The 25,569-nt window shown below is 42.7% G+C and overlaps 1 protein-coding gene across 1 annotated transcript in view; it reads left to right on the forward strand.

Annotated features, from left to right (window-relative positions):
• Window positions 1-25,569, forward strand: part of DENND5B (DENN domain containing 5B) — a 220,395-nt gene that overhangs the window by 176,351 nt on the left and 18,475 nt on the right. Inside the window, exons 12-17 of the mRNA XM_019515829.1 lie at window positions 1,694-1,787; window positions 5,157-5,288; window positions 7,070-7,222; window positions 8,023-8,101; window positions 11,825-11,906; window positions 21,243-21,371. Of these exons, the coding sequence (XP_019371374.1) occupies window positions 1,694-1,787; window positions 5,157-5,288; window positions 7,070-7,222; window positions 8,023-8,101; window positions 11,825-11,906; window positions 21,243-21,371 (669 nt within the window). The remainder of the gene's footprint in view (window positions 1-1,693; window positions 1,788-5,156; window positions 5,289-7,069; window positions 7,223-8,022; window positions 8,102-11,824; window positions 11,907-21,242; window positions 21,372-25,569) is intronic.

Raw genomic sequence — 25,569 nt, forward strand, 5'->3', positions numbered from 1 at the left:
GGGCCCCCCTTTTGGCCCCTTTTGGGGGTCCCCCCCCCCCCCCGGTTGGTGGGACTGGTCGCAGGGGGACACGTGCCCACCCTGGCTAAGGTGGCACCAGTCGCCCATGGCTGTTGCTGTGTGAAAGCTGTGTTGCACTTTTTGCTTTCAGTGTGAGTGCAAGAGAGAAATGTGCGGAGATGACTAAGTAAAGGATGTTGCAGCTAGAAAGTTAGAAGCTTCCTTAAAATAACAACGTTTTTAAAATATGTTAACCAAAAAACAACACCCTGCTCCCACAAACAACATTCTGTGGAAAAATTCTATGGATACAGCCACAAGGTTTTCCTTTGTATGTATTCTTCTGTAATACTTGAGCATGCTAGACCGGGATATCAATGATTTTCCAATTTAATTACCAAACTGCTAATAAAGAATAAAACTTGGTTAATGCTTCATTAGATACCTATAGATATATATGTCATATATAGTGACATAAGTATATAGTGACATAAGCAAACTGAAAAATGTATTGCAATCCCAAGAGACTTTAAGAACTGTGTATTTCAACCCTTTTGGTTAAGTTGTACAGACTTGGTTTAAAAAGAACAGTCATGTTTTGTTTCCTGTCCATGCTTTGATTCTTATTGATTCTTTATCCTTGGCTGAACTTTCTTGGCCAAAGGTAATTGGTTCAAAGTGTAAAGATTTGTAAAACGTGTGAAGTGCATTAGACAGTTACAAGATGATATTGATTTATTGTAATGAAAGAGTTAGTACAGATGCTGGCCAGAAACCTGTCTAGGAAATAACCCATAATACATGGAAGCATTCATCTCATCTTAAACATTTGGAGTTCATTTTTTTTCAAATGCTATATGTTATCTTCCTCCCCACTCCCCCTCCCTAAAAGAGTGGGTTAAAAACTAGCTTAATTGTGGCTCCTGACCAGAATTCTAATTAGGGCCATGGGCAGACATTCAGGGCATTTACACACATGCGGCGAGTTTGCTCTGACGCACTGGAAATCCACGTAAATTGACACGCCTGGTGCTGCATCAAGTCCAGGTACACTTTGAACTAAAACATGTTCTATGTGCTTTAGTGCAAAGCATGCTGCTGCCATTTTCTCAGCGCTGATGTGCACTACACCACTAATACATCTGCACTAGACTCTGTGCCGGGTGCTTTTAATTAACACGGCTCACTAATTAAAAGCTCCCAGTGCTGTGGAAGGAGCACATGTAAAAATGCCCCATGTTTCTACTGAGCAAATTGCTGTTCTCGCAGTAGCAAACAAAAGTGGATAGACATTCAAGCTTTTTCTCCCAGAGCAAAAATGGCTGCTCCAGAAAAAAAAACTAACTCGGGAACAACCAAGATTGTTGCTCACGGGAGACTGAACAGCCATACACTTCCTCCCAGCTTAACTCCTCCTGGACAGTGCTGTCAGCCAGTTAGCAGTAACATTTGGCAGTCTGCCGCCTGGCCCCGACCCAAACCCAGGCTCCAAGTTTGTCTTGCACCATGTCCTGCACCTTCAGAGATGTTACAAATTCCTGAACACAAATATTTATTACAGTTAACAGGTGTTGTTACATATTTTTGCTTTGTGAGGCTCAGTTCCTAGAGAGATTCTGTAGCTACTGACAAAAACTCCCATGCAATTTCCTGTGTTACATTATTTCTTTTTCCTCCCCTTTTAATTTCTCAGTCGGTGGGCCAGTCGAAGTGCTACAGCACAACGTAGGAAAGATCGCCTCAGACAACATTCAGAACATATTGGACTGGACAATGAATTGAGAGAGGTAGGTGGTGGTATCTGCTGACACCAGGAGACCTGAACCCAGAACTTGAATGTAACTTGATTTATACCTGCCGTAAGTTTTGCATTCATCTTTGTAACTATTAGATTCCTGGACATTGCAGATGTTTGTATCAAAAGCACATTTAAAATTTTCAAAATTATCTCCATAGTATTGTAACGGGATATTGTTTTTTTAAGGAAAAAAATTATAAAGGAACTTACAATTGGTGTATATTGGTTGGACTGTTACCATACCTGAAAGTTCATGATTGCAAATACTGCAATATGCAAATGAAAGGAAAGAAAACAGACTTGCGGTTTAATTTTTCTATCTTATTTAGGTATTTACAATACAGGGTCACAGTTTAGTATTTCAGTATTTCATATGCTTATTTGCTGCTCTGGAACTCAATCCTGTCTCTACATCTGTGAAGGCAGTGCAGGATTCAGTCCAGTATGATGCATTTAACTTTTGTAGAGACCTTAAGATAAACAAAGGGACTGTTTCAAGACTGAGGCAGGATTTGTTGTAGAGGCTTTGTATTGTTGTGTATTGAATAAATTAGTACTTTTATTAGAAAGTCCATTTGAAACAGTAAGAGTATGTTTTATTACTTGTGCCCAAAGCTTGAAAACTCCCACACATCTTGTAATCCTTAATTGCTTGTGCTTTTCTTCCTGTCTCTTAAGTTTCTCCTTCATTTAAAAATATATTTCCTTCCATATTTTTTAACTATCTGTATTTTTTTAATTCATCATTAGCAAAAATAAAACGTTTGTGCTGTTTTGCTACAAATGTTACTGACTAAACTTGACCAGTGTTGTCATCTGCCATTAAAAAAAAAATGAAATTGCCATTCTTAGACTCTAGTTCAAATATCTTTTCACAGAAACAAAGCAAATGGCATTTGTAAACGTTTATTACTGGTTTTCATGTGACAACAAATACAGTTCTAAATGTTGTCTTGTGTATCAACATAACTCTCTCAGTGCTTTGTCATGTATTTACTTTTTCCTTTTTTCCTTTTGCTGTGGATCATATGCATGCTTGTTTTGCTTTGTCTCCTCTCTCTCTGTTTTTTCTGCCATTGGTGTATCTGCCTCCTCTTAGCCATCGGAGGAGCTTTTGATTCGTCAGAACTCAATGGCATTCTGGGAGTGGGATCAGGGACCACCCCCTCCTGCACGACCTCCTAAAAAATCGTTCTCTGAATGCTGTCTGGTATGTTCTGTTTGCTCTTGCTGAAAGCTGCTTTGAGAGTTGTTGTTAGAACAAAGTCACTGCCTTCAACATCACTGGAACCTCTCCTTAGTATAGAATGTGCACTCACCCCTGTAGTTTAATAAAGTGTGGTTATACTCAGAAAAAATACTATAGAAATGGAGTCATGGGGTTGCGTATTCACACTCTAGCTAAATTTACCATTTTAAGACTTATTTTTATTGTTAGGCTTATACACTCAGCTTGAGGTCTCAAATTCAATGTGTTTTTTTCCACCCCCCAATCCGCAAAATTAGGTTGCCAGTAAAGGTAATAGTACTTGATTCACTGGCTTTTCTATAAAGCTTCTAAGACCAATAGAGTTAGCAGAATTAAAAATGTTTGTCAGTGTAATAACCAGATATGGCTTGATGATCTGCAAGAAACAGAATATGCTTGTCTGTTTCCCCCCTGGTGCATGCACATATAGGTGTGCATGCCCATGCACACACAATCTTCAGACTATAACTGCACTTTGAATTTGTTTTATTTCCTTTCCCCTAATAGATCTCTCTGTTAGCTAGTCCCTTTACTTTTTCACTATTTATGTGAATTTTGGCACTAATTAAATTAAAAAGTTATTTTGAGGTTACAATTTGAACAGCATACTTTCATTCAGTTGCAACTTGATGTTACTGCCTAAAACATTGTCTCAGTTTTTCATTTGGCTTTCTCCTTTCTAGTCTTATTCACCCATAATGTGCTTGGGTTTTAATTAGGTAAACTTTTTTATCTTCAGTTTGAAGTTTGTTTAAACTGATTCTTAGTTGATATGTCCAGATTTGCATTTTGCAATGATCTTCCACTTTTTTTTGTTTTAAATAATAAATTTTAACTTGCAGCAATATGAGTTTGGGTTTTGTTCTTACTAAGCAACTTAGTCCAATATCTGTTTCTGCCAAGAAAGGAATGTCTGAGTGCTGTAAAGACATTGTGTACTGCCCAACTCAACAGAAAGCCCAGCAGTCCAGTTAAACAGCAGCACTGAGTCTCTGAAGGAGTCATCATCACCCATCCCATTTGATAGCCGAGTGGTGGTTGAACTATATAGGACCTTAAGTGCAAGCATCATTTACTAGATGGAAACAAGTGAGGAAGTCTCAGGTGTTGCATAGATATGAGAAGCATTTACTTTTTGCAATATAAGAACATTAGCACTGTTTTTAATCTGTTTTATTCAGCAGCATTCTAACAGATTATCCAGTTTATCATCATTTGCCAAGTGTAAGTGCTTGGCTTGTTTTTTTTTGACGAAAAAAAGTATGTTGCATGAATTAAACATGGGGCATTGTTTTAAAAATGATGTTGAATATCAAGCCCTGGACCTATATTTTGACAGCTTGTTGTGGCCCAGTTATTGATGTTCTAATTGAAGTTCATGTTATTACTATTAATGACAGAGAATGTTTCAGTCTTCTGAAAAATCTAGTCACTGAGTTGGGTTTAACAGCCTAACTTGGAAAATCTCTTTTTTTTCTTTTTTTTAAAAACCTTGGCCTTACACTGCACAGTAAGTGCCAGTGTTTTTTTCTCTGTAGTTTATGTTAATATCATTTTCCAAAAAGAGTTAAAAATCATTTTTGTTTATTATGTGGACTTTTTAAAGTTGCCAGTGATTCAAGAAGGTTAATCTTTTTAAATTGTCCTCCTTATCGTATACAGTTTTTCTACCTAGACGGTCTAAGCAAAACATTCATTAAAATTACTTTACTGGGATTTATATTCGCCTCCCTAATCAGATCAGATTGGTCAAGTGATTTTAATTTTTTGCTAGCAAAAATCAAACAACAATGGAAAGACATGTTTAGTGCAGTTTTGGATTAACTAAATTTGCTGACTGAAGGTATCTTAGTTATTAACACTTCAACTAACTCTGTATCAAGTAGCTAACACCACAGTCCTCTAGTTAGTTCTTGTCTGACTGCTGCTACTGCATATATATTGCACGAAAAATCTCTTGCTGCTTCTGCTGTCCAGTGAAAGTATTATGCTTCTCCACTCCTACACTTAAGATAATTCACTGACTTTTTATATCAACATTTGTTTCTCTAGGATTAATGAAATTAGGACACTCTTTTTTCATACTTATGCTAATTCTGCTTCTTCTAGAAATATATGCAGGAGGCAAGAAGTTTAGGAAAAAATCTAAGGCAGCCCAAACTCTCGGATCTTTCTCCAGCTGTAATTGCTCAAACAAACTGGAAATTTGTGGAGGGATTACTGAAAGAATGCCGTATGAAGGTAACCTTTCTTTTTAAGTGTATTCTACCATTAATTAGTAGTTTGTTATAAACCTTGCCCTGCAGCTTCTCCCACAGAATTTATTGATAACTCTCTGCCTAGAGATTTTAAAGAATTAATCCCTAGAGGTGGTTTCCTGAGGCGTATCTACACGAGACATTTACTGCAGAGTAGACTAATTAGCTCTGCAGTAAATGTCTCACGTCTATGCATCCAGGGCTATTAGGCTGAGGGATTTGGGACTCTTCAGTCTGGAAAAGAGAAGGCTCATGGGGGACTTGGTAGCAGCCTATAATTATATAAGAAGGGTACATCAGGACCTGGGAGAACAGCTGTTCACCAGAGTTCCCTAAGGGATAACAAGGTCCAACGGCCATAAACTTCAGGAAGGCCAATAAGGCCTAGACATAAGAAAAAAGTTCTTTATGGTGCGAGCATCCAGGGTCTAGAACAGACTTCCCCCAGAGATGGTGCAAGCACCTACTCTGGACTCTTTCAAAAAACATCTGGACATTTTTCTTGCTGGGATCACTTGATCCCAGCTGAGTTCCTGCCTATGGCAGGGGGCTGGACTCGATCTCACAAGGTCCCTTCCAGCCCCTAATGTCTATGAAATCTATGAAACTAATAAACTCTGCAGCAAAGTAGTACTTGTAAATACGAGTATTATCCCACTGTGGTGTTTTTTGCTCTGCAACAAGGCAAACGTAGATGCTGACATGGCTGGTTGGGGCACAAGGGTGCTTCAGTGTGGGGGCTGCCTGCCCTTGTGCCCCAGCCAGCCCCTCCACAGCATGTTGAGCCAAGTTGGAGCAGCCCCAGGCTCACAGGCTGACATCCTGGGTCCTCTGCTAGCTGGGGCTGCTCCGACCTGGCTCAATGTGCTGTGGTGTGGGGTTCATGTTCTGATGGTATGCCCTGAAGCAATAAACTCCAACACAGTATGCAGCAGAATTTATTGCTGCATGCTAATAGCATGTGTAGACATACCCTGTAATGGCAAAAGGAGTCCTAAATAGAAGCTCTTCAATCTTGTAATTTCCAGGTGCTAGACTGTGTGAAAAAGAACAAAAAGATTACTGTCTTCAGTATTTATGTTTCCACATATGCAGTTGTTTGGTTGTTCCAGAAATTAAATGGGAAAGAAACAGCTAGCCAAATTAAAAATTCCTAGGCCTCTGAACCCTGCAAAGCTAGAGGAGAAGAGGGATGAGACACAGCAGTCTGAATAGGCCCTGAATTAATATGCTTTCTGTTAGCATCCACACTCTGCCATTGAAAGAGAGATGGGGTACTGAGCTTGGTGAACCTGTGGTCTGACCCAGCATGGCATTTCTTATGTTTAAAGGTGTAATTTGCTTGATTCCAAATTGGAGGAAAAGCGTCCATGTAATTTCTATTAAAATGTGATTCGCACTCTAACAAGTATTGGGAGTCTCCATCAGTCCAAAAGAAACTGTCCAGGTTATGCAGTTGTTGTGTAGGCTACTGAAGTAGAACTTTCTTCTTGGGATTATTAGAAAAGCCCTCTGTATATGAACAGTTTAACATCTACATGCATTTGCATGAGTCATAGTGTATGGAGTTTAAAATTCCTGATGGTAAACTTTATTTGGAAACTTTCCATTTAATTCTTTTTTTTTATTTGGAAGTAGAAACACTAATCAGAATTCAGGATGCACTGTATGACTTCAATCCAGAAAATGTACTCTTAGACAATGGCTAATCTGGCAAATTTCAGAGTCTGTTGGATGACATTCTCTGTACATTTTGTCTTTTAGACGAAACGTATGTTGGTAGAGAAGATGGGCCACGAAGCAGTAGAGCTTGGACATGGAGAGGCCAACATAACAGGTCTGGAGGAAAACACATTGATTGCAAGTCTTTGTGACCTGTTGGAAAGAATCTGGAGCCATGGACTACAAGTCAAACAGGTTGATAACTTTAAGAAGTCACTTTATAGATTATGGCATTTAGTACATAATAAAAGTATATATTGTAATCCATCCCTCAACCATATAAATAACACATGGTTCTCTAAGTAGGCCTGAGTTTATCTAAACACTTTGAGTAAGCTAATCAACTCTTAAGATTTTTTTGAGACTTTGAAGAGCATCTTTCCACCAATTGTAATCATAATGTCATAAAATAATATTTTTAGCTTTAACCTCAGGAGTAGAAGGCCAGGGTAAGAACGTGGAGGAAAGGAATAATGGAGCCAGGCAAGGCTACATGATTTGTTGGAGAGTGTTAAATTGGGATTGTCCTTTCCTATTCCCTGGTCTCATGGGGCATTTATACACGTGCTCCAGGAGCAGGCAGGAAAGGGGGGTGCTTTAATTAGAGTGGCTCTGATAGCCACTGTAATTAAAGCACCCAGAACATCTCTTGTATCAGTGTCCCTGCGCTTAAAAATAGCAGCAAAGTCACTGTAACTAAAACTGATTTGACAAGATTTAGTTAAAGCACCCCCACTGCCATTTTAAGCATGGGGATGCTGATGCACAAGACAGTGGAGTCTGTTGGAGTATAGTAATTACCATGCTGTAATTATGAGCCTTGCTGCTTGTGTACTGGTGCCCTTAATCTAGGAGCAAAGGACTTGAAAAACAACCTTCACACTGATCTTCTGGATCTATTAAATCAACAAACTGTGATCTATAAAACCATCACCATTTTTCTTTTGACAACCTCCTTCCTGCTCTTTAAACTTTACTAAGTACTCTTTTTCTAGGGGAAATCTGCTTTGTGGTCCCATTTGCTTCAATACCAAGAAAGGGAAGAGAAGCAAGAACATAATGCAGAGTCACCAAGTGAGTATTCAGGAGTTCACTCTCTATATGGTATCTTTCACCACTGAGTGAGGTTAATTTTGGTAGGACTGAGACCAAAAGCACTTTGTGTTAGTTTTGTATTATCAATGTATTGGTGATAATTGTTGTCACACTTAATTTTGAGATATTTCTGAAATTTACTTGACCTCTGAGCCAAATACAGTATTTTCCACATGTCATGACATACTAACTCTCACCTTCAGGAAAATCATCAGCTATGCTTCCCTTAGTTCCGTTTTAACTCAAACTAAACAATGAATAAGGTATGAAATGAAGTATAAGCTTCTGTTAGTTGGTGGTAACATTTGTAAAGTGGTTGAAAACATGAGTCAACTTAAGGCACTAATATTTTTCCAGTCTGTCTTATCACATTCCTTAAATACCCATTAAAATTACTGTATTACTGTAGATTTTCTATAAGATATTTAAGGCTGCCTATACGTGTGCTTTGCGGGGGCGGCATTTTAATTAGAGCAGTTCTCAGACAGCCATTCTAATTAAAACGGCTCACTGTCAAGTTTATTAAGCTTTCACGTGTTTAAAAATGGCTGCGGGACACTTTATCTAAACTTCATTTGGTGAGGTTTAAATAAAGCACCCCCATGGCCATTTTAAAATATGTGGGGGTGGGGAAAGGGGGGCTTAATACACATAACCATGAGGCAATGCTGGAGTGTTCTAATTAGAACTAGGTTAATTGAGCCTGCTCAGACGTGTTCTAATCAGAACGCAAACAAGCACATGTAAAGGCAGGCTAAGCCTAAAATCTTTTAAAATCTTTTTTTCTTGAAACAGCGTTACAAAAGCAGATGTTTCTATCTCATCCATAACCTGCTTATTAACCCAGGTAATAAATTATGAAAATTGTCCTACCTATGCCCAGAGGACAAACTTTGCTGTTCTAGACTGTAATGGAACTTACTGGCCAATTGCATATCAGGTGTCTGAGCTTTGACCTGGCATAGGATGCATTTCCTAATCATTTTTTAAAGAGAATTTACCAGAAAATAGAGCATTATACACACAAACCTATCAGATACAAGTATCTGAGGATATGTAACCAGGATCTAGGTTTCCCTTTAGGATAGAACCAATGCACTTCATAAAATACTTTACAGTAAGAGGGATGTTAATATTTCTATATGGGCATATGGTTCTTCCCTTTGTCCTGGCAGCTCACTAACCTTTGGGAAAGGAGTCGCATCTTTTTCATTATCACCTTTCAGAGATCTTGCTCATATGCTGCAAGTCAGATTTGAAGGAACACATCTTTCAGGATTAGCTCTAAGGCTGTAGCTATGGTTAAATCTGTCTCTTACTCACTAAAGCTTTTTAATATCTATGAGTAATGGGCAGCCACCAAGCCATCTGACTGGCAGGCACAAATTCCAGAATGCAAAGCAAGTCTTGCAAATTAGTCTTACAATACCAGAGTTCAGAAATCCTCAATATTCTTAGCATCTAATATGCTGGTCTTAATTCCTCTTAAATTAATAAAGTACCTCCAGTTGTACAAGTTTACTGTCAAGAATTTTATCAACTAAGTCATTCTGGAACAGATTAACATGCATATATTTTATATGCAAAAGAGGAGGCATTAGATGATTCATCTTAAATCTCCATGTTTGTCCTTGGTTTAATGAAAGAAAAAGTAACTTAGATAACATGGAAACAAATTGGAAAACACTTCACAGAGCAACATCGCTAAATATGCTTGCAACTTTGCAGCTATCAATGGTTTCATAGTTTCATAGTTGGTAAGGTCGGAAAAGACCTGAGCAGATCATCAAGTCTGACCTCCTGCTGTGGCAGGAAAGAATGCTGGGGTCAAATGACCCCAGCAAGGTGATTATATAGCCTCCTTTTGAAGACCCCCAGGGTAGGAGCAAGCACCACTTCCCTTGGAAGTTGGTTCAAGATCCTAGCTGCCCTGACTCTGAAGTAGTGCTTCCTGATGTCCAGCCTGAACCTACTCTCAGTCAGTTTATGGCTGTTATTCCTAGTTACTCCTGGTAGTGTTCGGGGGAACAGGATCTCTCCCATTCCCTGCTGGTCCCCCTTGGTAAGTTTATAGATGGCCACCAGATCCCCTCTCAGCCTTCTCTTGTGAAGGCTGAACAGGTTTAGGTCCCGCAGCCTCTCCTCATAGGGTCTGCCCTGCTGTCCCCTGGTCGTGCAAGTGGCCCTCCTTTGGACCCTCTCAATGCTGTCCGCATCCCTCCTGAAGTGCGGCGCCCAGAACTGGACGCAGTACTCCAACTGCGGCCTGACCACTGTCACATAGATGGGGAGGATCACCTCCTTGGACCTGCTCGTGATACGTCTGTGGATGCATGACAAGGTGTGGCTGGCCCTACTGACCCTGTCCCCACACTGTTGGCCCATGTTCATCTTGGAATCAGTAATGACTCCAAGGTCCTTTTCTGCCTCTGTGCTGATGAGAAGGGAGTTCCCCAGCCTGTAGGTATACTGCTGGTTCTTCCTCCCCAGGTGCAGCACCTTGCACTTGTCAGTATTGTCAGTTTAGGACAGGAGTGGGCAAAATACGGCCCGGGGGCCAGATCCAGCCCGCCAGGTCATTCTGTCCAGTCCACAGGGCCCCTAAAAATTTTTGAAAATTAATATTTATTTGCTCCTGGCTGCCTGTCAAAGATGACAGGACCCAGGGGCAGTAGGGCTCAGAGGAAACCGGTGGCAGGACCCAGCAGCAAGGCCTGCCCAGCCCTGCCCCCAACAACCAGAAACCTCTGCCTAGCAGAGGCTCCTGGCCTGGGACCATGGGGCTGTTCCTGCTTCCCTGTGCCAGAGAGGGAAATGCAGCCCTCAGCAGCTTGCCAGAATTCAGTAAGTGGCCCTCTTCCCAAAATAATTGCCCGCCCCTGGTTTAGGATGTCTTCTACAGTTGCATGTAGAGGCCGGGGGAAGACCAGCTCTTAGGTAGTTAGGACTTGACCATCCAAGGGTCACAACCCAGGTGATCAAGAACAGGCAAAGTGAGGGAACCCAGGGTCCCAAGCAGTCTTGGGATCAGGGGCAGGTGGGTCAGGAAGGCAAAGTCTGTAAGGGGCTGGGATGTAGGTGGTGATCTTGGGTAGAACCACAAGCCCAGAGTGAGGGGGGGCATATGGGTGGTGTGAGGAACAGGACACAGGGACCCAGATTTGTGTCACTAGCCAGGGAGGTTTGGAGCAGGCAGCTATAGCTATATGGGACTGAGACATGGGCAATCACTAGCTGTCAGAAGGCTTGGGTCTAGACTGGAGTCAGGAGCAAATGGGTCTGGGCTGCAGTCTGGAACAAGTGCTCAGCCAGCAGGAACCACCTGGCAGAAATCAAGAACAAGGATGAAGCCAGGAAGTAGGAATTCAGTAAGCAGGACCCAGGAAACTGGAAACAAATAGGAACCAGGAACTAGAAAACAGGTAGGAAGAAGGAGTCAGAAGCCCCAGGCTAGACAGAGACATCTGTCCTGTTGAGTTATGTCCTGGGCACTTCCCATGCTGCTATTTATAAGCAAACATCCACAATCCATGCAGGCAACTGGGACCAGCTTAGGATAGTTAGGTTGCTAGCAGCCAGGTCCGTCCAGGGGTCATCTGGGAGAAATTTGTCTGGCCTACTGCCCTGGCCCCTGACAGATGAAATCACTAAATCCAAGTATTGTAATTCTGTTTTAATTTCATTCATTTTTCCACTCTACAGTTGCCCTGGGACCAGAAAGAAGGAAGTCTGACACAGGAATTACATTGCCAACATTGAGAGTCTCACTTATCCAAGATATGCGGTACTGTATTTGACTCCCAAAAGTATGGATTATTGCATTAATAAGTAATAAATATTGGGAAAAGATTCTTCACTTGCTTTGAATTCATCCTTATACTATGAAATAAGTGTATATTCAAATTCATTCAAAAGTGCTATTTCTTATGTCCTTTATATCTCATAAAACCTTTTTATTTCCAATGCTTGTTTGATTTACTTCAACTAAAAAGCCATGGAATGAGACTTGTGCACTGTGAGTTGGGGATTTCTAATTTTTATTGCCTATATTCTACTTTTAGTAGCAAAGATTCTTTAAAATCTAAGCAGAGCTGCCTGATTACCTGGCACCTTCCATTTGTATGTTTTGAAAGAGGGAAATATAGGTTAGCTAAGGAAAATCATTAAAATGAGAGTGCAGACAGAGGTAAAAAACTCCCAGCAAGGGTTGACCTGTGTTCATTCATTTATTATAAATGGCCATTTTATCACATGTTGTCATTCCAATGGAAACAGGCCCTTGAAAATGATACCAAGAAATTGAAATTTAATGAGTTCTCTGAGTATTCCTAAGATGTGCATTTATCATTAAATTAGGACAAAAAATACTGAAGTAGATGCTGTTTTATAGATGTTTTTTAAACGTAGCATAAGTTATCAGATGAATGTCCTATTACATAATTAAACAGCTGAAACATACTAACATTGACATTATTAATCTTAAGTTAATATTTTACCTGCTGTGTTTTAACATGGCGGATTTTAAATTATGGCTAATAATTCAGCAATTGGGAAACTCTGAGCACCAGTGATGGGGTACAGAACTTGCAATTTAGTGTAAGGCTACTGAAATAGTAACACTGAACATCACATAGCCCAATATAACTCTAAAGACAGCCAGAGCCTGAAAACAAAAGGAGGCATTCTTGGTGAGGATTGAAAAGCATTGGCTGCTGTCAAAAATTCCAGTGCTGTCACAAGTACCAGATTTACTTGGGCATTGTTGGAGAAAAGGAGGGAAACTTAAGGTTTTTCATTAAACCAAAGTAGAAGCGTCATGAAGATATCCAGATAACACTAAACTGGGACTGGCTTTGGTTTTGTTTGCTGTATTTGAAAGCCAAATACTTCCTGATCTTGTTATATGCTGCAAAAGGAGATGGTGTGGGTGAGCCTAGAGCTACATATGTATGGCACTGTGTTTCTAGGCAGGACTGCAATCTGGCCCCAGTCTCATTTGTGCAGTAATGTTTTACTGAGCTATGCTCTAAACATCCACAGGGATAAAATGAGTTGGAGGTTGATCTGACAGTAGTTGACAGTTCCTCTTGGAGTCATCCTCACTTCAGCAGTCAGGCCTTTTGTAACTTGCTGCCAGTTCAAGCCAACCTCCTCCTGATACTTCAGCTGACATTGGAAAGAATTTCCAATGTGAGAAAAGAATATGAAGAAAAAGGTCAGAAAAGATGTGATTAAGGGCACTCCTAAAGGGGAGTAGGGGCTGAAGGAGTGGGGAGGGGACCATGGGGCCCCATCCCCTGCCTGCTCCTCCAGCCCCACTCCCCCATGGCTGCCCCACCTGGCCCCAGCTCCCAACTCTTTTTAAAAAAGCCCCTACTCACTGGGTGCTGCCTGGCAGGGGGGCGATCCTCACTGCACCCCACTGCCCCACGCAGCATGGGGGGCTCTACACAAGCCCCCCGGCCTCCCTGACTCCTGCTCCTCCAGCCCTCCCCACCCCATGGCTGCTCTGCCTGCCCCAGCTCTGGCCCTTTAAGAGAAAAACCCCCCCAAAAACCCTCTGGACTCACCAGTTCCTGCAGCGGCCCCGGGGCTTTGAGGGGCTCTTGGAAGAGCCCCCCATGCAGCAGGGGACTTTGGGGACTTCCCCCCACCAGGCAGGAACTGGTGAGGCTGGGGGGGGGGGTTCTTAAAGGGCCAGAGCTGGGGCAGGTGGGACAGTCATGGGGGGGCTGGGGGACGGCGGAGGCAAGGGGCTTGTGCAGAGCACTCCATGCAGCGTGGGGCAGTGGGGATCACCCCCTCCTCTGCCCAGCAGCACCCAGGGAATCAGGGTAGGGGTTTTTTTCAAAGTGCCAGGAGCTGGGGCCGGTGGGGCAGCCATTGCCAGGGCTGGGAGATTGGGTGGGGGATGGGCCTGGGTGATTTGGAGATTAGGCAGCACCTGAATCTCTGAATCAGATTCAGCCAAATCAATTCGGGACAGTGATTTGAATCACCAGATTGAATCACTCTCCCCCAAACTGGCCAAATCCAAAGCGAATACTAGCCGCTTCGCACAGGCCTAATTGCTCCTTGTTCTATCATCTGCTATCATTGAGAACAGTTAAGCTCCATCCTCTTGGCAACCACCCTTCAGGTAGCTGAATGCTACAATTGAATCCCCCTGTAGTCTTCTGTTCAGATTAAATAAACCCATTTCTCTAGCCTCTCCTCATAAATCATATTCCCCAGCCCTCAAACCATTTTCATTGCCCTCTGCTGGACTTTCCAGTTTGTCCACATCCTTTCTGTAGCAGGGGACCCAAAACCAGACACAGTACTCCAGGTGTGGCCTTACCTAGAGAAGGAAATAGAATCATTTCCCTCAATCTGCCGGCAGTAATCCTACTAATGCAACCCAGTATGCTGTTAGCGTTCTTCTGAAGTGAGGCTGACTGCTCTGTAGTTCCCTGGATCCTCCTTCTTCCCTTTCTTAAAGACGGGCACAATATTTGCCCTTCTCCAGTCATCTGGGATGTCTTCCAATCACCATGATTTTTCAGAGATAATGGCCAGTGGCTCTGGAGTCACATCAGCAAACTCCTTCATCAACCTCAGATGTATCCTGTCTAGCCCCATAGACTTGTACACGTCCAGCTTTTCTAAATAGTCTCTAACCTGTTCTTTCACCACTGTTGGCTGCTCATCTCCTCCCTAAACTGTGCGGCCAGGTACAGTACTCTTGGAGCTTACCTTGTCTGTGAAGACTGAGGTAAAACAAGCATTTCATACTTCAGCTTTTTCCATAATATTTGTCACTAGGTTGCCTTCTCCATTCACTAAGGGACCCACACTTTTCCTGATTTTTCTCTTGTTGCTGACATGCTTGTAGAAACCCTTCTTCTTATCCTTCACCTCCCTTGCTATATGTAACTCCACTTGCACTTTGGCCTTCCTGGCTTCATCCCTGCATGCCCGAGCAATGCTCTTATACTCCTCCTAGTTGTTTATCCAAGTTTCTATTTCATATAAGTTTCCTTTTTGTGTTTCAGCTCACAGAGGTGTTCCCTGCTAAGCCAACCTGGTCTTCCTAAATAAGTATGGCAGATGGGGATGGTTCATTCCCGTGCCCTAGTAAGGTTTCTGTAAAGTACAATAAAAGTATTTAGATCAAGCTACACTTTTTCCTTTAACCTCAGTAGGAGGTGATGGTAATGTGGTTGGCACCACATTCCAGCCACCTTTACACCTGGGTACCTCCTTGTACTCATTTAATAGGCAGATAAGCAAGCCTCAGGGAAGCTCTGGAAGTGGAATTCCCACCACCTGCACTTGGGATCAAGCCAAGGTTTTTCCTATCTGCAGTCAGTCTTCCTTCCAACTGACCTATGCAGCTCTGTAAGCATGAAGCTCTCTTTAGTAAATGTAGTAGAAAAATTAGCTAACTATAACGTAGATGTAATAGAAAGACTAACTTAACATAATTATATGGGAAAAACTTGGTTACAATGACATGATTTAGTTAACGTGTGGAATTCCTTGCCACAGAAGGTGAGAGAGGCAGATAGTGCAGCCAGGTTCAAAAAGAGAGTAGATGAATTCATTGATCATAGATCTGCTAATGCCTTTTGAACAGAATGGTTGGAGATGTTTCCTCTGGCATCTCTAAAGTAATAAATGGTGGATGCCATGGAAGGATAGAATAGGGGATAGATCACTCTAGAGTAGTGGTTCCCAACCTTTTTAGCCACAACCTGCTTCTGGGAGCAGAGTGCGACAGCAGCGGTGGCCCAGGAACGGGGGAGCTCCCGGCACATGGCGCTACTCATCTTTCGTGTGTGGCACTGATGGCATTGTCCCCAAGACTCTCATCTGGGTCACAGCCCAAGGTTGGGAACCACTCCTTTAGCGATATCTTAGTCAATGCAGTCCCTCTATATCTGCGGTTCCCAACATGGTGCCCCTCCAAGGTTTATTCAGGTGTCCACGCGGTATTGATTGGATTGATCTAAATACTTTAATACTCATATGGGCTCCTGCTGCTTTTTCTTTTAAATTCGAATGTGCCTATGGGCACAAACACTGGGAACCCCTGCTCTATAGCATCCACCCTGCCACTTTCAGCAACACGATACTTGGCTAGATGGACCCAGTATGGCATTTATGTTCTTCTTTTGCCATGTGGTTATTACTAATACATTCCAATGTCAATTAATCAAATTAACATATTTCAGGTTACTGACAGTAGATAATTAACTTGTTTCACTATAGTAAAATTAGATGGCTTGGAATATTTATTTATAGAGTGTAGTGATATGGCACTTCATCAGCAAAATAACAAAAAATCCCTGCCTAGAGAACGCTGCATTGTAAGGCAGAAAACCTGACAGGCCACGTGACTAGAAAGTGACAGGTGAAATTGCAATGAGAACTGGAGGTAGATGTGCATAGTATTGGAGTCAAGAGTTTGCTTGACTTTTGTGTCAACATGTCATGTTAATTTCTCTCTCTTAGTGTAAGTGATGATATCAATGGTTCTTTACTTTTGTGAGGCTGGCAAACATGGAAGAGAACAGTTGCAGAGAGAGCTAAAGAAAGAGATTTGGAGTAGAAGCCTTCCCACTACACAAGGCGAGAGAGGTGATCCCAGGCAAAAGGAGACAGCATAGTTAGTGCTGCATGCATGGGTGACTGGTGCCTCCCAAGTCTGTGGGGGCACCCACAGAAGCTGGCGGGGCAGGACTGGTGAGCACCCACAGAAGCCAGTGGCAGCATCCGTGGCAGAGACAGGGGCTAGCAAGCACCCGCAAAAGCCGGCAGCAGGGATGGATAGGTGAGCACCTGCAGAAGCTGCCAGCAGTCTTGGTGTTGGGAACAGGGCTGGTGAGCACCCACAGAAGCTGCCAGCGGTGTCAGCAGCAGGGACGGCCCTGTCAGGGGAGGCAAGTGCCCCCTGAATCCCGCTTAAGAGTCGCCTATGGCTGCTTGTATGTGTTTTGGTTCCTAAGTAGTTTCAGAGCTGACTAATAAAAGAAGACATTGGTCTTGCTATTCCGCTTGAATTGTAAGATCCTTCCCACTGCATAGGGAAAAAAATGTCAAAAGCAAAGTGCCGTCTTCAGCTCTGTATATACAACAAGACTGGCTCTATCAAATACCAAAGGGTAGATGGTAAATTGAATTTAGCATACATAACCCAATGGCATGCTTTGTTCCCGCTCTGAGGGAGTGTTGTGAAGATTTGATTAATTACTTAAAAACAGACTAAGGTTTATGCTGCATTTTAAAGAATGGATAATTTTTTTAATTGCCCATGAACATTTTGAGGGGTTATAAGTGTTCTAAGGGGTAGTATATTAAGCATTACTCTAAATATTGTCTGGTTGTGATGGCAGTTATATGATCACATGAACAATTTAAAATGAATCAGCTTTGCCTGTTCTGTAACTGCGATGATGGTTATTGCACGTGGATAATATAGTGCCCCTTGCCTGCCTTGCAAACCAAAATTGTATCTTGGAGGTCAGAAAGGCAAGACCTGTCCAAAAGTTCAAATTTGTTTCTTCCTTTAAGGGGAAAAAAACTCCCTCTGCCCTTTGTGTGGGGAGTGTCCTCTCTGCAGGTTTTTCCCAAATTGTGGCTTTGCGACTGTCCTGCCTTAGCTTCCCCAACTGAATCCTCAGCCCAAGCCACATCTGACTGTGGCCTCTGACTCCAGCCCCACCACTGAGAGAATCCAATGTCTCCTCGTGTCCCCAAGTCTTCATCCAGAATAAACACAAGCCAAAAAAATCTTTTCAAGCAGGGCTGAACTTTCAGCCCCCTTCCTTTCAGGCAGATCCTCCTTGTGTGGCTTCCTTTAACTCCCACCAGCAGTTTCCTGGTAATAAATCAGATTAACAGTCTCTGCCAGGCCTATCCTCCCACAAGCAAGCTCCCAACAGGCTGCAGTCTTCAGTTAGCTTCTGGCCTCCACCCCACTCCTCATGCCACATAGCCAGTGCCAGCCTGCACTCTTTCCACTCACTCCTAAGTGGTGGGTGCTATTTCCCCTTTAATAATTCCTTTCAAACCTGACATCTTGTACAGATGTAGCAAGACAGAGCTAAGGGGGTCAACTGCAGGCCATAAAGCCTGCTGCAGCCAAGAAAGAGTTAATGTTGTCCATATATTGTTACATATGTAGAGAACTATCTAAGCATATGATGGCAAAGCATGTGATGGCTTCTAGCACAAAGGGAATCTGTATTATTTAGGAAAAGGGATATAGGCAGTACTACTACTGCTGGTTGCTTTTCTAGTGGAAGCACTTGGGCACGGTTAAGTAGGAAAAATACATATTTCTTAAATATTACTGGAAGGATTTGCATCCACTTCCAACTTCTGGCTGGCCAAACTTCTGTTTGGTGCTTTGACAGGTTTTGTGTGATGCAGTTATGGCCACACACCCTACTTTTAGTAGTGATTAAATAAGCTGCAAGAGTTATTTTGATACCCACAACTGCAAAATAAATTAATTCAGTGTTGCAAACTCATGATTTTTGGTGTTGTTATGAAAGTCTACACTTCAGGAATGTGAAAAACTTAGCTCTTTCTTTCTTTCATTTATATATATTATTCATTTGTGTTGCTATTTAGCGGTGGAGATCTGTTTGCTTTATGGCATGAAGATGCCAGCAGCCCAGGGCAGGTGCTCCAGGGGCATGAGAGGCCTGATCCTGATATATATATGTGGCAGTTCCTCAGGTGTGCAGGATCAGGCCTCTCATGCCCCTGCCCATATATATAAATGAAAGAAAGAAAGAACTAAGTTTTTCACATTCCTGAAGCATAGACTTTAAGAATAATGCCAAAAATCATGAGAGTTGGCAATACTATATTGGTAGCAGAGTCCATGATCAATTTTACTTATAAGTTTGCCTTTGCTAACCATGTTATTCATTATTGCTGCTTCTTATAGTTTAGGTAAGCTTAATATTTTTCAGGTATGCAATTTATGCAAATCACTGAGCGAGCAAAGATTTGTCTTCGTACCAGAACCAGGCAGCTATGATGTTCAAAGGGTGTATAAATTAAGATTTGAGACCATCTGTATTTGAATTTACTCTTGGGAAAAGAATATGCTCAACTTAGTGCTTCGTATTAGATGTAATTTAAGCTGAGCACTGTAGGAGGAAAAAAAACCAATTCTGTGCTTTGATCTTCTTATCTCAAAAGACTAAGTGTCTACAGAGAGCATCTCAACATGATGTGGGTGAGTAATGTGTGCATCCTATTTCTCAAGGACTTCTGCCCAATTGCCTGTCGGAAGTCCTAACAACTAGCTGTCAGTATCTGAACCAAGGAAAAAGGGTTGCTTCAATGAAAGCCTTGCAAGGCTGTTTGCAGTGATTTAACTAGTCTGAGTTACTCCTTAAGTGGGAAGCTGTGGATGTGGTAATAGTGACTCTTCAGATTACGGGGTTTTCATATAATTTATCAAGACTTAGTACCCCCAACTCAGTTTGTCTGAGACCTGTCCATATGCCATGTTATGACCTGTGAGGAAAGCTTCTTTTAAAACCTCTCACATTTAGCAAATACCAGCATAGCATTACCATTTATACTGCAGGAGCTAAGTATTCAAAAAGCTACTTTGGGCTAAACAATTTACAAAACAGCTTTTTCCTTGAAGAGGTTACAGTCCAAGTGGTAGTAGTTGGACTGGTTACACTAGTGGACACACCTGCTAGACAGGAAGCACAATGAAAGTAATCCATGATCCTAGTCAGCATAAACGGCCATCACCATATGAGTTCATTGAATAGTTTTATGGAGCAAATGTCGTCAAATTTTCTCATGTTTTGTTGGGCTTTGAAGACCGGTGTGTGAGTTTAGAAAGTAGGTGTTAACACAGATCACTTCAGTCCCAGCTGCTGAAGCTCAGAACCTATTACAAAAGGGTGAAATGCTGTGAATTGCCTGTTAACTGAACAGGCACACTGAGTAAAAATTAAGATTGCAGCCCTATCTTCCCACACTTAGTCATTATTCATTCCCCTGCTCCCCATCCTCTCAGAAATGCCTGCAAGGTTTGAAGCAATCTCATTGTGCCCTAGTAGTCTTTTGAAGCTGTTTGTGTTGCAGAACTTGCAGCCTTGACAGTCTTTCCAGTTGGGAACTTGGGAAGATTTATTTTACAAGAGCCCTTCAAACTAGTTCTGCTGTCTACAGAGAGAAAGCATTCTAGGTTAGGTGACCAGTTTTGTAAGGCCTTTAAAATCTCTTTGGAGATATAAAGGGGTATTAGAATAAATGTCTGCCTTTGATAGAAAACTAGGAATACAGAACTCTAAAACTTGTTTCAGAGGTGATACCATTTATTAGACCAACTAGAAAATAGCAAAAAAAATCTTTCATTTGAGATTACCTTCTGCACTGTTAAATGGTTTTGCTACACTGACTCTGTTGTTATAACAGTCTCCTGACATGGTTAACTACTCAGGCAATCTATGTAGTAGCATAGATAAGATGGGGGGCAGGTGTAAAGTGTTTCTGGAATATGTCAAATCATTCCTTGTCTGGATTAAACATCTTTTTTTTTTCTTAAATAGCCCATTGTTATCTTCATCAGTGATAACATATGGGGGACATTTGTGACACTGACAGTTTAAACATTGTATACATTTAGACTTGTTTTCAGAATACATCAATTTGGGGAACCTCTACAACATTTTTACTACCCTTTACACTGCCTTATTTGAAGCAAAGTGCTGCCATTCTACCTCTGGTCAATGTAAACAGCCAATCCACAATTTTTTTCAATTATTTTGTAAGACTCTACTGTAGACTCCATAATATATATTTTAAATCGGGGGGGGTGTATGCGTGTATAGTATGTCAGGGTTTGGACTCATGTCTGCAGCAGCTTTTAAAGAAACCATTTTGAAACAGTTATTTCATGCTTGCTAGAAATCATGGAAACTGTTTTTACTTGGTTCTGGCAAGAAGTCTCTAATTTTAGGGGGCAGAATGTTTTTGCATATCTCACAACCAGTTTCAGTTTCAGGAGATATTTTCAAATGTAATTGTTACCTTGTATTGGGCTCAGTCATTTTAAATGTGAAGGATTTTGCAACTTTTTTTCCCCTTGTTCCAGGCATATTCAGAACATGAGTGAAATAAAGACTGATGTAGGTCGAGCTCGAGCCTGGATAAGATTGTCACTCGAAAAGAAGCTTTTGTCCCAGCATCTTAAGCAGCTGCTTTCTAACCAACCACTTGCTAAGTAAGAGTAATTGATGTTTTATTGTCCCTGTGTTCTGGTGTGTTCTGTAAGAGTGCCCTGCAAACTAGACATAGACATCACCAAACAAAGCAGATCAGCTGCACCAGGATGTCCCAGCACAGCTGACCTGCTTCATTGGGCAAAATGCATCATTTGTTGTCCTGCCTGTTGATTCTGCACCATTACGTGCTATGTGTTGTTCTTCTGGGGCTTCAGGAGCCTGGTCTTCTGTTCCCTGGGAATTCCTGCACAGAATTTTGCCCCTCAAGCCCTACCCAGCCTTTTCTGTTAAGCAAGACATACTGCAGGATCTCCAGGGCACAACCCATTAAGTACAGAAGCCTTAACTTTCCGTGCTTACTGAGACATGCCTTGGAGATCCTGGTGAAATGTTTCAATAAGTGGGAAAAGCTGAGAAGGGGCTCCCAGGCCTTGATGGGCCCAAGTCTATGTGGGAATTCCTCAGGTGTGGAAGATCAGTCCTCTCATGCCCCTGGAGCACCTGCCCTGGGCTGCTGGCATTTTCATGCCATAAAGTAAACAGATCTCGACTGCTAAGTAGCAGCACTAAATGATTCCACCATTGACACAGCCACAAATTTGGGGCATTTCTGGTGTGACAAGGGTTATGGATATCTGTTTGCTTGGCCTTTGTGCTGCCATAAACATTGTACAAAGGCAATGAAAGAGCATCTGTTTCTACCCTGAAATTTCTGAAGAGTGTTTTGCCTTTACATCCAGTTTAGGGACCAGCTAGAGCCTAGCAGGGATATAGTGTTTTAGGGTGTGGATACATGTAACAATTGAACTGTTCCCAGAAGTCAGTGGATCGGGAACCGATGCACAGTTGTCACAGGTTAGAGGTGTCTATGTGTACAGTGCCCTAACATTCCAGGTAAAGTGGGCACTAGGGGCACCTATACACATGCCTGTTGCCTGCTCCAGTGCATTCTGATTCAATCATGTTGGAGCAGACTCAGTTCTTTGAGTCTACTGGAGCATGCACTCAGCATCCCCATGTTTCAAAATGGTGCTTAACTAAAACACCCCCCCATTTTGAAGTGTGGGATGCTGAATACGCAAGACTTGGTGGCACTTCAATTAGAGCATCTCTTAGGAGCTGTTATAATTCAAGTGCCCCACCTCCACCATGTATGAAGACACACTAGAGTTTTGGTTGTGTACCAGGGTGGCCAGTTACAGCAGGGTTGTGGGGGGGTAAGGAGCAATGCAGGATGTCTGGACAACTGACCAGACCCATGTCACAGACCACTTGCATGCCTGTAGACATGCAGGGATGCTGCTCCGACACGCTGTAATTACAGTGCATCAGAGCAGACTCAATTAATCAAGTCTAATTCTAATTGTACCATGCTGGAGCAGACTCAATCAAGTCTGCTGGTGCATGCTAATTAGCATGCTTCAGCAACCTCCGCGTCTCATATATTCAGTGTCCCCATGCTTCAAAATGGCAGCAGAGACGCTTTAACTGAAGGTCATCAAACAAGCTTTAGTTAAAATGCCCCTGCCACCGTTTGAAGCACAGGACACTGAATACATGAGGTAAGGCGGGCACTTTTATTAGAGCAGCTCTTGCAGTCACTGTAATTAAAATAACCCCCAACCTGCTCACACACACACACATACCACCCCCCAGAGCACATGTAAAGATGCCCTTTACGTCCACCAGTAACATTTACCCAGTTCACAATGAACTGATTCAAAAGAGTACTTGATTTTTCACTTTTGAACCATTCCAGGCAGCATTAAACCAGTTTGACAGGCTTGTATGTCAATCCACTTCAGGTTTAAACTGCATATAAACTAAGTGTTAGGTGTGTCTGTACCCTCAGCTTTCACAGTATTTTGGGCTGAGTCAGGCTACTTTTGAGCATTCTTCATTGAGATTCTATTGATTCTGGCTGCTGTACCACACACCTCAAAAATGAAAAGTCTAAAGTGTCAGCCAGGCAGCACTACATGATGTTTTCTAATTGGGATCTTCAGTCAGAGTTTGGACTGAGAAGAGGCTTTGGACACTAGGGCTAGGGACAGACATTCAAAAAGCCTAAGCGTGAATTGATTCAATCTTTGCAGGTTAGTCTAACCTGGCTAGGCTGAACTGGTTTGTAACTGGACAGACATTCTCTCTGGACTGAGAAAATTCAGGCATATGCCTGCAGTGGCTCAGGCTAGAAGCTGGGGAGGGAGAGAAGGGGCAGCGCTAAAGCAGCCCTCCCTTTCCTTCCAGAGTGCTGAGCTGAGGGGGCGGGGGGCGTGGCCAGGCCCCTGCAGGACTTCTGATTAGGGAGGTCTGCCTGCACCATCCCCAGCTTTTCCCCACTGGCTGTTCAAGGGGCAGGGGTGTTACCAGCCCCCTACTAGCACTCTGAGGCAAGGGGGGATGTGCAGTGCATGCATCCGTTGATGATATGGAGCTTTTCAATCTCCCTCCCTGCTTCTTTGTACTGTCTGTAGCAAACTGACAAACAAGCAAGCCAGCAGGGAACTCATAACAGTGTTTATCACCCCATCAGCAAAACAATAGCTGCTCTCATTTAGTTCAAACTCTTCTTAAACAGCTTATCAGCTGACTTGTTGATTAGCTCCAAAAAACCCTAAGTGGTCACTGTACTGTCTGCCTATTCCAGTGAAATTGAAAATGTGCACATACAGATACCTCTCAGCATTTGCTAGCATGCCACATGCCTAGGGTCCATGGGGCTGGGGTATATGCTGTGGGAGATGGGGGTATGGATCCCTGCTTCAGCAGCAAGGAGAGGTAGGGCAGAGGGAAGTCAGGCAGACCCTGCTGTGCCTACAGTCTCTGCTGGAGTTGCAACCAGGGAGCAGAAGGGAGGGGCCAGCCCAGCTGTGGAGCAGAGTCTCACCCAGCCCAGAGAGCGTGCCGGGATGCTGGGGGAGCCTGGTTTATCTAAAACCAGCAAGGGGTCTGGGACAGACATTACATAAACTGGTTTGAGCCAAATCAGTTAAGTCTGATATTCCCTTCAACCAGGTTTATCTCAAACTGGTTTCAGCCATTTTCAGACTGGTTTATGTGTACTGAACTTCTGTTCTGTGCCAAGTTTAAACCAGTTTCTGATCATTTAAACCAGTTTATGTGTAATGTCTGTCTTTAGCCTAGATGCACTGCACTCCAGAAAGGAGGGGTTTGGGGAGAGCCTGAACGATGAGGGGTTTCGGTGGGGTGACTGTGCTCTTCCAGTAACATTGGCTGCCTATACACATGCTTGGGGTGAGCGGACACTTTAATTAGAGCAGTTCCCAGACTGCCGCTCTAATTAAAATGCCTCACCATAATGTGTAGTAAGCCCCCATAAGTTTAAAAATGTCTTGCAAGCAGTTTAACTAAGCCTAGGTTTAGATAAAGCAGCCCAGCGGCCATTTTTAAATGCACAGGGGCTTATACCAGGGGTGGGCAAAATGCAGCCTGTGGGCCAGATGAGGCTCGTCAGACCATTCCACACGGCCCACAGGGCCCCTAAAAAATTTAGAAAATTAATTTTTATGTGCCCCAGCTGCCTGTTATGCAGCCCCGATGGCTTGCCAAAGCTCAGTAAGCGGCCCTCTGCCCAAAATAATTGCCTGCTTATACACATGGTGGTGAGGCCACACTGGAGCGTTCTGATTAGAGAATGAAGGAGACTCAATTAATCAAGTCTGCTCTGACGTGTTCTAATTGGAACGCAAACCAGCACATGTATAGGCAGCCATTAGTTCCAGTTCACCAGTGCTGGCAGTCTTAAAGTTATGAGTGTGCAGCATTATAATATGGACATACCCGACATAGCTTTATGCTGGCTAACTTGGGTAATGATAGCAGCCACATTATGGCTGCACGGGGCTCAACATGGGTCTGCAAAATGCACCTCAAAAGCAGCGTAAATCAGGTACCTCATGGTGAGCTCATGGTAGACAGCTGCCAAATACCTGAGGTAGTTTGTTTCCTAGTTATATGCTGAACAAGGGCCAAGGCCCATCATACCCATTTGGCACAGCACTGGTCCTGACTGGAGATGGATTTTCCGAATGCATTTGCAAATGTTCCTGTGTTAGACTTAACAAGCATGAGATCACTCAGCCAGTGCAGAAGGGAAAGCTCTTGTGGTACTAGTCACACTTAGTCTAGTCATAAATTTACTAGTCATAAATTGGTGTCATTTCAGTGGAGTTT

Source organism: Gavialis gangeticus, unplaced genomic scaffold, assembly GCF_001723915.1.
Source record: "Gavialis gangeticus isolate Ggan-Ray unplaced genomic scaffold, GavGan_comp1, whole genome shotgun sequence".
Lineage (NCBI taxonomy): Eukaryota > Metazoa > Chordata > Crocodylia > Gavialidae > Gavialis > Gavialis gangeticus.